General features: G+C 42.0%; 1 protein-coding gene across 1 annotated transcript in view; it reads right to left on the bottom strand.

Moving 5' to 3' along the window:
• VPS33B (VPS33B late endosome and lysosome associated) overlaps positions 1–13,772 on the bottom strand; it is a 93,180-nt gene extending 79,408 nt beyond the window's left edge. The window contains exons 1-2 of the mRNA XM_030189666.1: positions 13,704–13,772; positions 4,911–5,043 (exon numbers count right to left, since the gene is read on the bottom strand). Coding sequence (XP_030045526.1) covers positions 4,911–5,006 — 96 coding nt within the window. The 5' untranslated portion in view covers positions 5,007–5,043; positions 13,704–13,772. The remainder of the gene's footprint in view (positions 1–4,910; positions 5,044–13,703) is intronic.

Genomic DNA, 13,772 nt, shown 5'->3' on the forward strand with positions numbered 1-13,772 from the left:
GGTTCTGAACAAGTGAATAAGTGTTAGGAGTTAAAAGCAACATCAAAAAGGTGGGCTTTTAGCTTAGATTTGAAGACAGCCAGAGATGGAGCACCTCTTAAATAAGGTGTTAAGTGCTTCTGCATTAATTTTCTGCAGGTCCCATGTTCTAAAAATATAAATAAACATTTTAAAAGCCCTAAATACTGCTGTCTTAAATCTGGGCTTAGTGTGCAGGAAAGTCCCGTGTTAAAATGCGTGAAGACCAGATTTTAATACATTTTAGTAAAAGGGAGTGGAGTAGTTGCCTAATGGTTAGTGCAGTGGCCTGAGAACATAGGGAACTGGGTTCAATTCCCATCATAGCTCCTTGTGATCCTCAGCAAGTCATTTTTTTTTGTTACATTTGTACCCCGCGCTCTCCCACTCATGGCAGGCTCAATGCGGCTTACATGGGGCAATGGAGGGTTAAGTGACTTGCCCAGAGTCACAAGGAGCTGCCTGAAGTGGGAATTGAACTCAGTCCCTCAGTTCCAAAGTCCACCACCCTAACCACTAGGCCACTCCTCCTCCAAATACAAAAACATTGATTGTGAGCCCACTAGGGACAAAGAAAGTATCTGTATACAATGTTTAAACTGTTTTGGGTATAACTATATCAAATCTCTTCCCCTGCCTCCCCTATAATGGAGGTTTTTTGCTTTTTTTTTTTTTTTTGGGGGGGGGGGGGGGGTGGGTTAGGTTAAAAGCCTTAATAACTAAAACCCATAGTCTAAAATGACTTGTGTGAACCATATCAGTCCATACGATTTACTTAGTATGCCTTTGCCTCCTGAATTAATGCTATTATACTCCTAATAAACTTGTCGCAGAGGCTAAAAGTCATAGTAACAACTTTTTCAGATACATCAAAAGCAGAAAGCCTGCAAGGGAATCCGTGCGACCATTAGATCACAAAGGAGCAAAAGGGACGCTCAGGGAACTACTTTTCTTATCCCTGCAATGAGCTGATCCCACTTAAACTTCTACCTTCTCTTCACTGATACAGCTCATGAAACTACAGGGTTCCTTTGTGCTTATGAACATCTAACTGTGAGTAATCATCTATGTTATTCAATAAAGGAAGTTCAGAAAAGAACAAGAGATTTAGGTGTGTTGATGTGCTAGGGGTTTATACTTCAAGATATTGAGACTTATAGCTAAATAACTCTTAAGAAACAGCTTTACAAGTCTCGAGAGACTTGACACTCCTTCTCTGCTCATATCCAGCAGATTGCCAAGACCTGATGTTTCTTTCTTTACAACATCCGTAAAATCCGCCCCTTTCTTTCCATGCACTACCAAAACCCTCATCCACACCCTTGTCACCTCTCATTTGGACTACTGCAATCTGCTTCTTGCTAGCCTCCCACTTAGTCACCTCTCCCCTCTCCAATCGGTTCAAAACTCTGCTGCCCGTCTCGTCTTCCGCCAGGGTCGCTTTACTCATACTACCCCGCTCCTCAAGTCGCTTCAGTGGCTCCCTATCCATTTTCACATCCTGTTCAAACTTCTTCTACTAACCTATAAATGTACTCACTCTGCTGCTCCCCAGTATCTCTCCACACTCGTCCTTCCCTACACCCCTTCCCGTGCACTCCGTTCCATGGATAAATCCTTCTTATCTGTTCCCTTCTCCACTACTGCCAACTCCAGACTTCGCTCCTTCTGTCTCGCTGCACCCTAAGCCTGGAATAAACTTCCAGAGCCCCTACATCTTGCCCCATCCTTGACCATCTTTAAATCTAGATTGAAAGCCCACCTCTTTAACATTGCTTTTGACTTGTAACCACTCCCCCCACATTAATTGATTTGCATGCTTTATTTTTGTCTATTAGATTGTAAGCTCTTTGAGCAGGGACTGTCTTTCTTCTATGTTTGTGCAGCGCTGCGTATGCTTTGTAGCGCTATAGAAATGCTAAATAGTAGTAGTAATAGTAGGACAAGGCCATAGCGGAGAAACTGAATGAATTCTTTGCTTCTGTCCTTACTGACGTTGTAAGAGATCTGCCTGTACAGGAAACAGTTTTCAAGGGTGATGATGTGGAGGAATTGAAAGAAATCTCAGTGACCCTGGAAGATGTACTGAGCCAAACTGACAAATTAAAGAGTAGTAAATCACCTGGACCAGATGGCATACATCAAAGGGTACTCAAAGAACTGAAGAATGAAATTGCTGATCTGCTGTTAGTAATATGTAACCTGTCGTTAAAGTAGTCCATAGTACCTGAAGATTGAAGGATGGCCAATATGATGCTGATTTTAAAAAAAAGGTTCTAGGGGTGATCCGGGGAATTACAGACTGGGAAGCCTGATGTCGGTGCCTGGCAAAATAGTGGAAACATTATTATTATTATAAAGACAAATATGGTTTAATGAGACAGAGTCAGCATGGGTTCAGCCAAGGGAAGTCTTACCTCATCAATTTGCTTCATTTCTTTGAAAGTGTGAATAAACATGTGGATAAAGGTGAGCCGGCTGATGTGCATCTAAATTTTCAGAAAGCTTTTGATAAAGTTCCTCCAGAAAATTAAGAATCATGGGATAGAAGGCAAGGTTCTGGTGTTAGGAATTGATTTCTGGACAGAAAACAGAGGGTAGAGTTAAATGGTCATTTCTCTCAATAGAGGAGGGTGAACAGTGGAGTGCCAGAGGGATCTGTATTAGGACCGGTACTTCAAGTCCTTACTCAAAGCCCATCTCTTCTCCCTTGCTTTTGGCGCATAACCACCTTCCCCACTCATGATACCTACACTGACTACATAGTTTGTAACCTTTAGATTGTAAGCTCTTTTGAGCAGGGACGGTCCTTCCCCATGTTAAACTTGTACAGCGCTGCGTAACCCTGGCAGCGCTATAGAAATGCTAAGTAGTAGTAGTAGTAGTAGTAGAAATGGAACGAAGGGTAAGGTGATTACAGTTGCAAATGATACAAAACTTTTCAAGGTTGTTAAAACACGTGTGGACTGTGAAATATTGCAGGAAGACCTTAGGAAATTGGAAGACTGGGCATCCAAATGGCAAATGAAATTTAATGTGGTCAAATGCAAGGTGATTCACATTGGAAAGAATAATCCAAATCATAGTTATCTGGTGCTAGGGTCCACCTTGGGGGTCAGCACTCAAGAAAAAGATCAAGGTGTTGTAGCACACAGGACGCTAGGAATTATTAGGAAAGGGATGGTGAATAACACTGAAAATACTATAATGCTTTTGTATCGCTCCATTGTGCAAGCGCACCTTGAGTATTACGTTCAGTTCCGGTCGCCGTATCTCAAAAAAGAGGAATTAGAAAAGGTTCAAAGAAGAGCAACCAAAAAGATAAAGGGGATGGAACTCCTCTTATATGAGGACAGGCCAAAGAAGTTAGGGCTATTTAGCTTGTAAAAGAAATGGATGAGGGGAGATATGATGGAGGTCTACAAAATCCTGAGTAATGTAGAACGAGTAGAAGTAAATCGATTTTTTACTTATTCTAAAAGTACAAAGACTAGGGGACACTCAAGAAAGCTACATGGAAATACTTTTAAAACAAATAGGAGGAAATACTTTTTCACTCAACAAATAGTTAAGCTCTGGAACTTTTAGCTGGAGGATATAGTACCAGCAGTTAGCGTATCTGGGTTTAAGGTTTAACGGTTTTTATTCAGGATCAAAAAACAAAACAAAACAAAACTAACAACATACAGCTGGACAACAAATCTAAGCAAACACATCAAACAATTACATCAAGCAAGCAAGCATGACAGAGCAATAAACAAGAACATCTGCCAGCAACAACCCAGTAACACATGATCCTTTTTTTATGTATTCGATAAGTCTCCCTCCCCATCACCCCACCGCCCCATTTTCCGTTCAATTTTATCAAATAGTCATATCCCCCCCCCCTTCCTTCCCAAAACCTTTACCTTGTCAGATTTTGAAACTGGCATTTGGGATCTTATAACGCTAGGCCATCTTGGGAACAATAACATCCAATACTCCAAATCCTCCCACCCCTACCCAATCTAAGAACCCCAAAACAATCCTATACATGAGTATCTACTCATGAAACACTCTAAAACATATTCAGTACAGCACTTCTAGCCTTATGGGAGATAGTTTGCAAATAACAGTTCCAGATAGATATGAAAGCCCTTCGCTCCTTTGGAGAACCCCTTGCAGCTCTTGCCTCCCACAACATGAGAGCATGCACTCTATTTCTCCAATTCCAGAATGAGGGAGGTTCGTCATGTACCCAATGCTTGAGTATGCATTTCTTCCCCACCTCATAAGCTTTACTAAAAAATAAACGGGAAGTTTTGTCCGAAACCCCGTATGCCTCCCATTTATTCAGAAAAATCCCTTCCAAGAGTAGACTACATGTTGATTAAAATAAAGTCCCTGAATACTGATGAAGCGACCTCCAAAACGCTTGGATGCCACTGCATCGCCAAAATGCGTGAAAAAAGGTATCATCTCCCTGCTGACATTTGAGGCATTGACCAACAGGCACCCAACCTGCTTTTTCAGCCTGATATTGGGATATATAGGCCCTATGGAGTAGTGTATCTGGGTTTAAAAAAAGGTTTAGACAAATTCCTGAAGGAAAAGTCCACAGTCTGCTATTGAGACAGACATGGGGAAGCAAATGCTTGCTCCAGGATTGGTAGAATGGAATGTTGCTGCTAATTGGGTTTCTGCCAGGTACTTGTGACCTGGCTTGGCCACTGTTTGGAAAACAGGATACTGGGCTAGATGGACCATTGGTCTGACCCAGTATGGCTACTCTTATGTTTGCCACATAAACTGATGAAATATCACATTCTTATTAGATCTACTTATATAAGAAAACACATAACGTTGACAGTTTTTCCAGCATAGGTCAGGTTTTGCATGGTCTCATTACTAACCTGTTCCAGTAGATAGATCAACTGGTCTCGTGCCAGTCTTTTCAGGAGTGCAAAGTCAGGGATGTCAGGTGCATCCCTCCTGTCAGAAAATGCCATTCTGAGGCTTTAATAACAATGACACCTCCAGAGAAAACTGAAAAAACAAAATAAGATCAATTCTTTGATCTCCAATCTCAGATTGATGTCAACACAGCTGTAACAGCCTCCTAAACATTCACCTCAGTGTTTCTTCATCATAACTGCATGCCCTAACCATCCATATCAACTTATCAGCTCTACGATCCTTTCCTTTCCTCTCCCCTGTCCCAAGTTTCCTGAATTCAGACACAGTCCTTGTCTACATCACCTCCACTGGGAGGCCATTCTACACATCCATCACCCTTTCAGTAAATAAATATTTCCTTAGATACTCCTTTTTACCGTTATCCTATGACCCTCCCCTCAATTCCAGAGTGGAGGAGTGGCCTAGCGGTTAGGGTGGTGGACTTTGGTCCTGGGGAACTGAGTTCGATTCCCACTTCAGGCACAGGCAGCTCCTTGTGACTCTGGGCAAGTCACTTAACCCTCCATTGCCCCATGTAAGCCGCATTGAGCCTGCCATGAGTGGGAAAGCGCAGGGTACAAATGTAACAAAAATAAAATAGATACTATTGGAGATTCTACATGGAATGTTGCTACTATTGGAGATTCTACATGGAATGTTGCTATTCCACTAGCAACATTCCATGTAGAAGGCTGCGCAGGCTTCTGTTTCTGTGAGTCTGACGTGTCAGACTCACAGAAGCAGAAGCCGGCGCGGCCACATTGGTGATCTGCAAGGGCCGACTTCTACATGGAATGTTGCTAGTGGAATAGCAATATTCCATGTAGAATCTCCAATAGTAGCAACAGTGGAGGAGTGGCCTAGTGGTTAGGGTGGTGGACTTTGGTCCTGGGGAACTGAGGAACTGAGTTCGATTCCCACTGCAGGCACAGGCAGCTCCTTGTGACTCTGGGCAAGTCACTTAACCCTCCATTGCCCCATGTAAGCTGCATTGAGCCTGCCATGAGTGGGAAAGCGCGGGGTACAAATGTAACAAAAAATAAAATGAGACATGCCTCCCCTCTCCCGCCTTTCTTCCACAGAATACAATTTAAGATCTTGTCTGTCCCCATATATTTCATGATGAAGCCCACTGATCATTTTAGAAAGAATAACTAATAAGTGAGCCCTGAAGATTATAAGATGGAGGAGTGGCCTAGTGGTTAGAGTGGTGGACTTTGGTCCTGGGGAACTGGGTTCAATTCCCACTGCCGGCACAGGCAGCTCCTTGTGACTCTGGGCAAGTCACTTAACCCTCCATTGCCCCAGGTACAAATAAGTACCTGTATGTAATATGTAAGAAGCATTGAGCCTGCTATGAGTGGGAAAGTGCGGGGTACAAATGTAAGAAAAAAAAAAGATCTGTGGAGTGGCATTTTTGATATGACATTTAAATCTGACTTTAGACATTTTACTCAAAATGTCTAAAATTCAAGTGGTGAATATAGCGTTTTGAAAACGAAAAATGTTTATCTTTTTGGTTCAAAAATGGCCCTTTTCTAGATGCTGCTATACTCACTACGTTTATTTTTTTTGGTCCATTTTCACACACACAAAAAAGTCCAAGTAAAAACCGAAGATCAAGCCATTGAGATGTAGGAGGAGCCAGCATTCTTAGTAGATTGGCCACACAGACATCCCAGCAAAGCAGTGGGGCACCCTAGGGAGCACTGCAGTGGACTTCACATAAAAGGTCCCAAAGTATACCTCACCCTTATCCCCTTATATTGTATGGTGAGCCCTCCAAAACCCACCAGAAACTTACTGCACCCAACTATACACCACTACAATAGCCCTTATGTCTGCAGGTGTCACCTATATGTTGGTACGGTAGGTTTTGGGTGGGTTTTGGGGGAGGGGAGCTGACACTTTCCACCACAAGTGTAACAGAGTGGATTACGGGCCTGACCACTATGCTACTCCAGGGACCTGCTTGCTGCTCTAACAGGACTGGCCATAACATCTGATGCGGTCACAGAGTTTGGTATGTACTGTTTCTTTCACAACTTTGAGGGGTGGGAGGTGGTCATTCCTTTATTCCTCCAGTGGTCATATGGTCATTATGGGCACTTTTTTGTGGCACAGTCGTTATTAAAACAGGTCTAGCTGAAAACATCTTAGAACAGCGTAGAAAAACGTTTAGAAAATGGGTTTTGAAAATTGCAATTTGAACATTAGGACAAGCAAAACGCCCAAATGCCAATTTATGCCACTTTAAAATGTTTTTCTCTTTTGAAAATGAGCCCCTTAGTGTTACTGATATAAAAGCCTAATTGTAAACTAAATCACAGCATACATAATTAAATTAAATAATCTGACATTTCAAACTAGCCAGGAACATGACCAGCACTGTGATAGTAGACATTGGATAATTCTGGGTGAACAATGTGGGGATCTCAATAGATAACTCAAACTGAAAGTGCACATTTTAAAAATTGAATACTAATTTAAATTTTCCTGATATATTTGTTTTGATTTGCCTCCATATTATTATTATTATTATCTGTTGCATTTGTATCCCACATTATCCCACCTCTTTGCAGGCTCAATGTGGCTTACAATACATCATGAATAGTGAGAATACATGAGAAAGTATACATTTAGTATAACAAAAGGATTTTGGGTAACATGAATGGTAGATTGTAAGCTCTCTTGAGCAGGGACCGTCCTTCCCCATGTTTAAACTTGTACAGCGCTGCGTAACCCTGGCAGCGCTATAGAAATGCTAAGTAGTAGTAGTAACATGATAGTACATTAGCAAGCAATCATAGTAAGAAATATTTAAGAATTGTATAAGAATTATATAGAAAATGTGCATTTAGTAATAGTGAAAAAAACATGAAAGTGGTTTGGCAGTGAGGTATTTTAAGGGCAGTTCTGGATATGTGTATGGGAGTTCATATTTGTTGAGGCCTTGATGAAGAGACTTCGGACTAATATTGTGGACTAAAGATGAGCAATAGATCATGACTTAATTTTAAGTATGTAATAATTATTTTCCTATTATCTACAATGACTTATAGTCATCTTTACTGTTTCAAGAATTGTACTTGAAATAAATTGTAAATGTAATAAAGATATAATTTTTAAAAAATTGAATTTAAGTTCTAAAACCTAAACAAAGTCTCATATAAATAGATCAGTTTACAGCAGCATGGGTTAAAACCTATATCATATGTACTATCTATGTAGAAGTTAACTGAACAGGTGACAGTGTCTTAGCTCATGGAGCCCACGAAGATAATGGCATCCTAGCGGTTCAGCAGTCGGGATTCTGAACCGGGTACAGTGCAGAGTCTGCTCTGTTAAGTATGACAGAGGATATGCCCAGAACCCTAGATGATGGTTGTGGCTGTGTGCTTATCCTATTTGGTTCTCTTCGCAGCCTCTGCCACAGCAGTCCATACTATTTACGAGCCTTCAGTGTCGAAATCAAGGCACATGAGTGATTTTCATCTTGTCAGCAGGAAAGATCATAATACGTGCTTTGGGGCAATAAGGTCTCATCAGCATGTAGTATGGAAAACAAGTATCCACCTCCCCTATTTAATGTGTATTTGCAGTGGATATCACACATTATTAGGTCTTATGGTATTAAACAGAAGCATAGCAATATGATGGAAGATAAAGTCCAAATGGCCCATCCAGTCTGCCCATCCTCCGTAACCCTTAACTCCTCCTTTTCCTAAGGGATCCCACATGCTTGTCCCATGCACAGTCCTTACCTCCACAACCTCTACTGGAAGGCCATTCCACGCCTCCACCACCCTTTCCGTAAATGAATACTTTCTTAGATTCCTCCTAAGCCTATTTCCTCTGAACTTCATCGTATGCCCCCTCATTCCTGAGTGTTCCTTCATTTGAACAAGGCTCTCTTCCTGTACATTAATGCCCCTGAGATATTTAAATCTTTCTACCATATCTCCTCTTTCCCTCCTCTCTTCCAGCATATAAACGTTGAGGTTCATAAGCCTGTCCTTATAAGTTTTATGTCCAAGACTGCTTACCAATTTTGTAGCCACCCTCTGGACCAACTCCATCCTGTTTATATCTTTCCATAGGTGTGGTCTCCAGAATTGCACACAGTATTCTAAACAGGGCCTCTTTCTTCCTGCTGGTCATACAAGCATTCTTCTGGATTAGACCATCACTTTTTCTGTGTTTGGCCATTTTAAGGTCATCAGACACAATCACACCCAAATCCAGCTCTTCCTTCGTACACAGAAGCATTTCACCCCCTATACTGTACAGTTCCCTCGGATTCTTGTGACCCAAGTGCATGACCCTTCATTTTTTAGCATTAAATCTTAGTTGCCAAATATCAGACCATTCCTCAAGCTTCGCTATGTCCTTCCTCATGTCATCCACACCCTCCGGTGTGTCTACCCTGTTGCAGAGTTTGGTATCATCCACAAAGAGACAAACCTTACCAGACAGCCTTTCCGCAATATCACTCACAAAGATGTTAAAAAGAGATGGCCCTAGGACCAATTTCTGCGGTACTCCACTAATAACATCCTTATCTTCAGAGCAAGCTCCATTTACCACTACCCTCTGTCTCCTTCCATTCAACCAATTTTTAAACCCAGTCTGTTACTCTAGGTCCCACACAAGGAAACTGTTTTTTTATGAATCACCTGTGTGGAACCGTGTCAAAGACCTTGCTGAAATCCAAATACACACATCCAGAGCCCCTCCCACGACCAACTGTTTGGTCACCCAGTCAAAAAAATCAATCAGATTCGTCTGACACGACCTGCCTCTAGTGAAGCCATGCTGCCTCGGGTCCTGCATTCCATTCAGTTCGAGAAACCTCACAATTCTCCATTTTAGAAGTGTTTCCATTAGCTTACTCACCACCGAGGTCAGACTGACAGGTCTGTAATTCCCAACCTCCTCCTTACTTCCACTCTTGTGGAAAGGGACCACATCCGCCCTTCTCCAGTCCTCCGGGACCACACCAGACTCTAAATGTAGGGTAGTTAGTGGGGTTACTCAGGGGTCTGTGCTAGGACCGCTGCTTTTTAATATATTTATAAATGATTTAGAGATGGGAGTAACTAGCGAGGTAATTAAATTTGCTGATGACACAAAGTTATTCAAAGTCGTTAACTTGCGACAGGATTGTGAAAAATTACAGAAGGACCTTACGAGACTGGGAGACTGGGCGGCTAAATGGCAGATGACGTTTAATGTGAGCAAGTGCAAGGTGATGCACGTGGGAAAAAAGAACCCGAATTATAGCTACGTCATGCAAGGTTCCACGTTAGGAGTTACGGAACAAGAAAGGGATCTGGGTGTCGTCGTCGATAATACACTGAAACCTTCTGCTCAGTGTGCTGCTGCGGCTAGGAAAGCGAATAGAATGTTGGGTATTATTAGGAAAGGTATGGAAAACAGATGTGAGAATGTTATAATGCTGTTGTATCTCTCCATGGTGCGACTGCACCTTGAGTATTGCATTCAATTCTGGTCGCCGCATCTCAAGAAAGATATAGTAGAATTGAAAAAGGTGCAGCAAAGGGCGACTAAAATGATAGCGGGGATGGGATGACTTCCCTATGAAGAAAGACTAAGGAGGCTAGGGCTTTTCAGCTTGGAGAAGAGATGGCTGAGGGGAGACATGATAGAGATATATAAAATAATGAGTGGAGTGGAACAGGTGGATGTGAAGCGTCTGTTCATGCTTTCCAAAAATACTAGGACTAGGGGGCATGCGATGAAACTACAGTGTAGTAAATTTAAAACAAATCGGAGAAAAATTTTCTTCACCCAACGCATAAACTCTGGAATTCATTGCCGGAGAACGTGGTGTAGGCGGTTAGCTTAGCAGAGTTTAAAAAGGGGTTAGACAGTTTCCTAAAGAACAAGTCCATAAACCACCACTAAATGGACTTGGGAAAAATCCACAATTCCAGGAATAACATGTATAGAATGTTTGGGAAGCTCGCCAGGTGCCCTTGGCCTGGATTGGCTGCTGTCGTGGACAGGATGCTGGGCTCGATGGACCCTTGGTCTTTTCCCAGTGTGGCATTACTTATGTACTTATGATATGCAGATGATATTCAACTATATTGTGAACTGGGATTTATTTGGATTTTAGCTTGTGCCTTTTTAGTCGTAGTTCAAGGCAAGTTACATTCAGGTTCAAAAAATATTTCCCTGTCCTCAGAGGAACAGATTGAAACCAAATTGTTTAAAACAGATGTTATAGGTAAAGAGAGTTCAGTTGTCTTTCCTTGTGCTAGATTTCAATTATGCAATGTGATCCTGTATCCTAAGGATGAGGTTATGGTTTTGAGTGACTGGATGGATTGAGTTAGCCAGTCAGGAACAAATAGGAGCTAAAGAGGATTATTTTCAAAGCACTTAGACTTACAAAGTTCCATAGAAACCTATGGAACTTTGTAAGTCTAAGTGCTTTGAAAATGAACCCCAAAGTTAAACAATGCTTCCATAATTTTTGGAATACTCGTCCATTATAGCTCTAATTGATGAGTTCAGACCTATGCACAATTACACATGCATTGGTCACTTCACATTTGAACTACTGCAATTTGTTATATGCTGACTTACCACAACACTGATTGTAAAGACTTCAATTCATCCAAAACACAACAGCCGGTATAATCACTGGAGTTAAGCTACAGGATCACATTGGGTCCCTATCTCTCAAAATGTAGAACTTAGAAGGACTAGAAGAAAGAAGCCCCCAGAGTGGAAGATGAGAAGTCTTAGTTCCAAAAACCTGTCTGGTTGGGGTAAGCACACAGAAGTCAAAGTGGCTGGACCACCCTGTTGAGCGTCCTACAAGATTGCTGAAGATAGATGGGATTACTACCCCAACGGATCTAGATCAATTACCCCTGGTCTCAGAGAGACTGGCAGAAGAGAGGAGGTGGGAGGAGTGCACTTTTTGGATGTCCCCCTTTGGTTCAAGGAATCCAGTGGAAGAGATGGATTGTGGAAGTATTTCAGGTGTTTTGCAGGGAAGATGTACTTGTTCCAGGATGTAAGGGAGGAGAAAAGCAGCTAATGAAGAGGGTTGTAAGTCAGAAGAGTGAGGTCCCAACTGTGAGAGGAGTAAAGAATGCAAGAAGAGAAAGTCCTTACTTGGAAGCCAGAAGGAGGAGGATGAGTCTCCATATAACAAAATTCCAAGTTTCTACATATTCTTGTCTTTTTATTTTTGTCTGTGACAATAACAGTTTTATCTGCTTATAATCAACCAGTAAAGACTATTTTTGTATATACCACCAAAACCTGGACTGAATGACTTCATTTGGGTGAATGAGGAGAGTGTGGAGAAACTGCAAGAGCCAAATGTCACTTAAAACTTCCAACAACTATAGGGCATCAAAGTGAATCCTCCTTGCTCCTGTCCATCCAGGACCCTACCGGTATGGAGAGTGGTCTTCCTTATCACACAAGCAGAGCTAGGCACCTAAATCAGTGCTTATCAAACCTTCTGTGGCCACAACCACATTATCATAGCCACAGAAAGATGGGCTGATGACATTTCAACGTACAGGCCACCCAGGACACAACACTAAACACAGGTTTTGCAGCCCCATTTCGGGTCATGACCCACAGTTTTGGAAGTCCTCAGCTAAGGGGTCTGCTACATTTGCATTGTATATGCATTCATCAGATTTACCATATTTATATTTTTCAATTTGTTTGTTTCACCTACATCAAAGCCTAGGGTGAGTTACAGAGGAGTGGCCTAGTGATTAGAGCACCGGTCTTGCAATCCAGAGGTGGCCGGTTCAAATCCCACTGCTACTCCTTGTGATCTTGGGCAAGTCACTTAACCCTCCATTGCCTCAGGTACAAACTTAGATTGTGAGCCTTCCTGGGACAGAGAAATATCCAGTGTACCTGAATGTAACTCACCTTGAGCTACTTCTGAAAAAGGTGTGGGCAAAATCAAATAAAAAATAATAAATACAAAAAATAATAAAATAATAATAATATACATAAATACAACTTAAAAACACAAAGACAAATATGCATTATGAGACATATCATATACATCATGACGTTAGCACAGTATGCCACATTGAGCCTGCAAAGAGGTGGGAAAATGTGGGATACAAATGCAATAAATAAATAAAATAAATAAATATGCATTTATAAGAAAGGAAATGGAGTTCAAGCATATTTTCTGTAGTGCCATCATCAGTCCACTTGATTCATTAACGCACCTCTCTCTTCCCCATCCAACTAGTACAATTCCACCAGTATGTTGTTCAGCACAAGAAAATAAATTTTGATTTCAGATACAAATTTCTGGTCAGTCTGCTTAATGCCAAAATCTTTAATTCAGCACACCAGGCTCTCTTTCAATAATGTGTCTGGGTCCAATCAGTAGCACCTACTCCTTCCACATCACTATTACAGTACTTCTTTATTTTTAATATTACGCTTAATCAGCTTGCCATACCCACCAGCTGTGTACCAAAGACATTAACTGCAATATTGGAAAGGCTGGTAGATTCATACCAAGCCACATGCATTCGCCTGCCCTCACACACAGTCTCACACGCTGAGCACCCCTCTTCACACACATTCGGTGACCAGTCTCCCCTCCCCGTGGTCTGCCATTTCTCCCTCCCTGGTCCAACGTGTCTCCCCCTCTTCTCCCTCTCCGCGATCACGGCACCTGTCCTTCAAACCACCCCCGCCCCATCCTACCATCAAATTCATACCTGAAGTCGCCCACCACCACTCCCATAGCTTTCCTTCTCCAATGCTGCCCCATCCCATTCCCCGCCCCT

The sequence above is a fragment of the Microcaecilia unicolor genome, chromosome 1 (genome assembly GCF_901765095.1).
Source record: "Microcaecilia unicolor chromosome 1, aMicUni1.1, whole genome shotgun sequence".
Taxonomy (NCBI): Eukaryota; Metazoa; Chordata; class Amphibia; order Gymnophiona; family Siphonopidae; genus Microcaecilia; species Microcaecilia unicolor.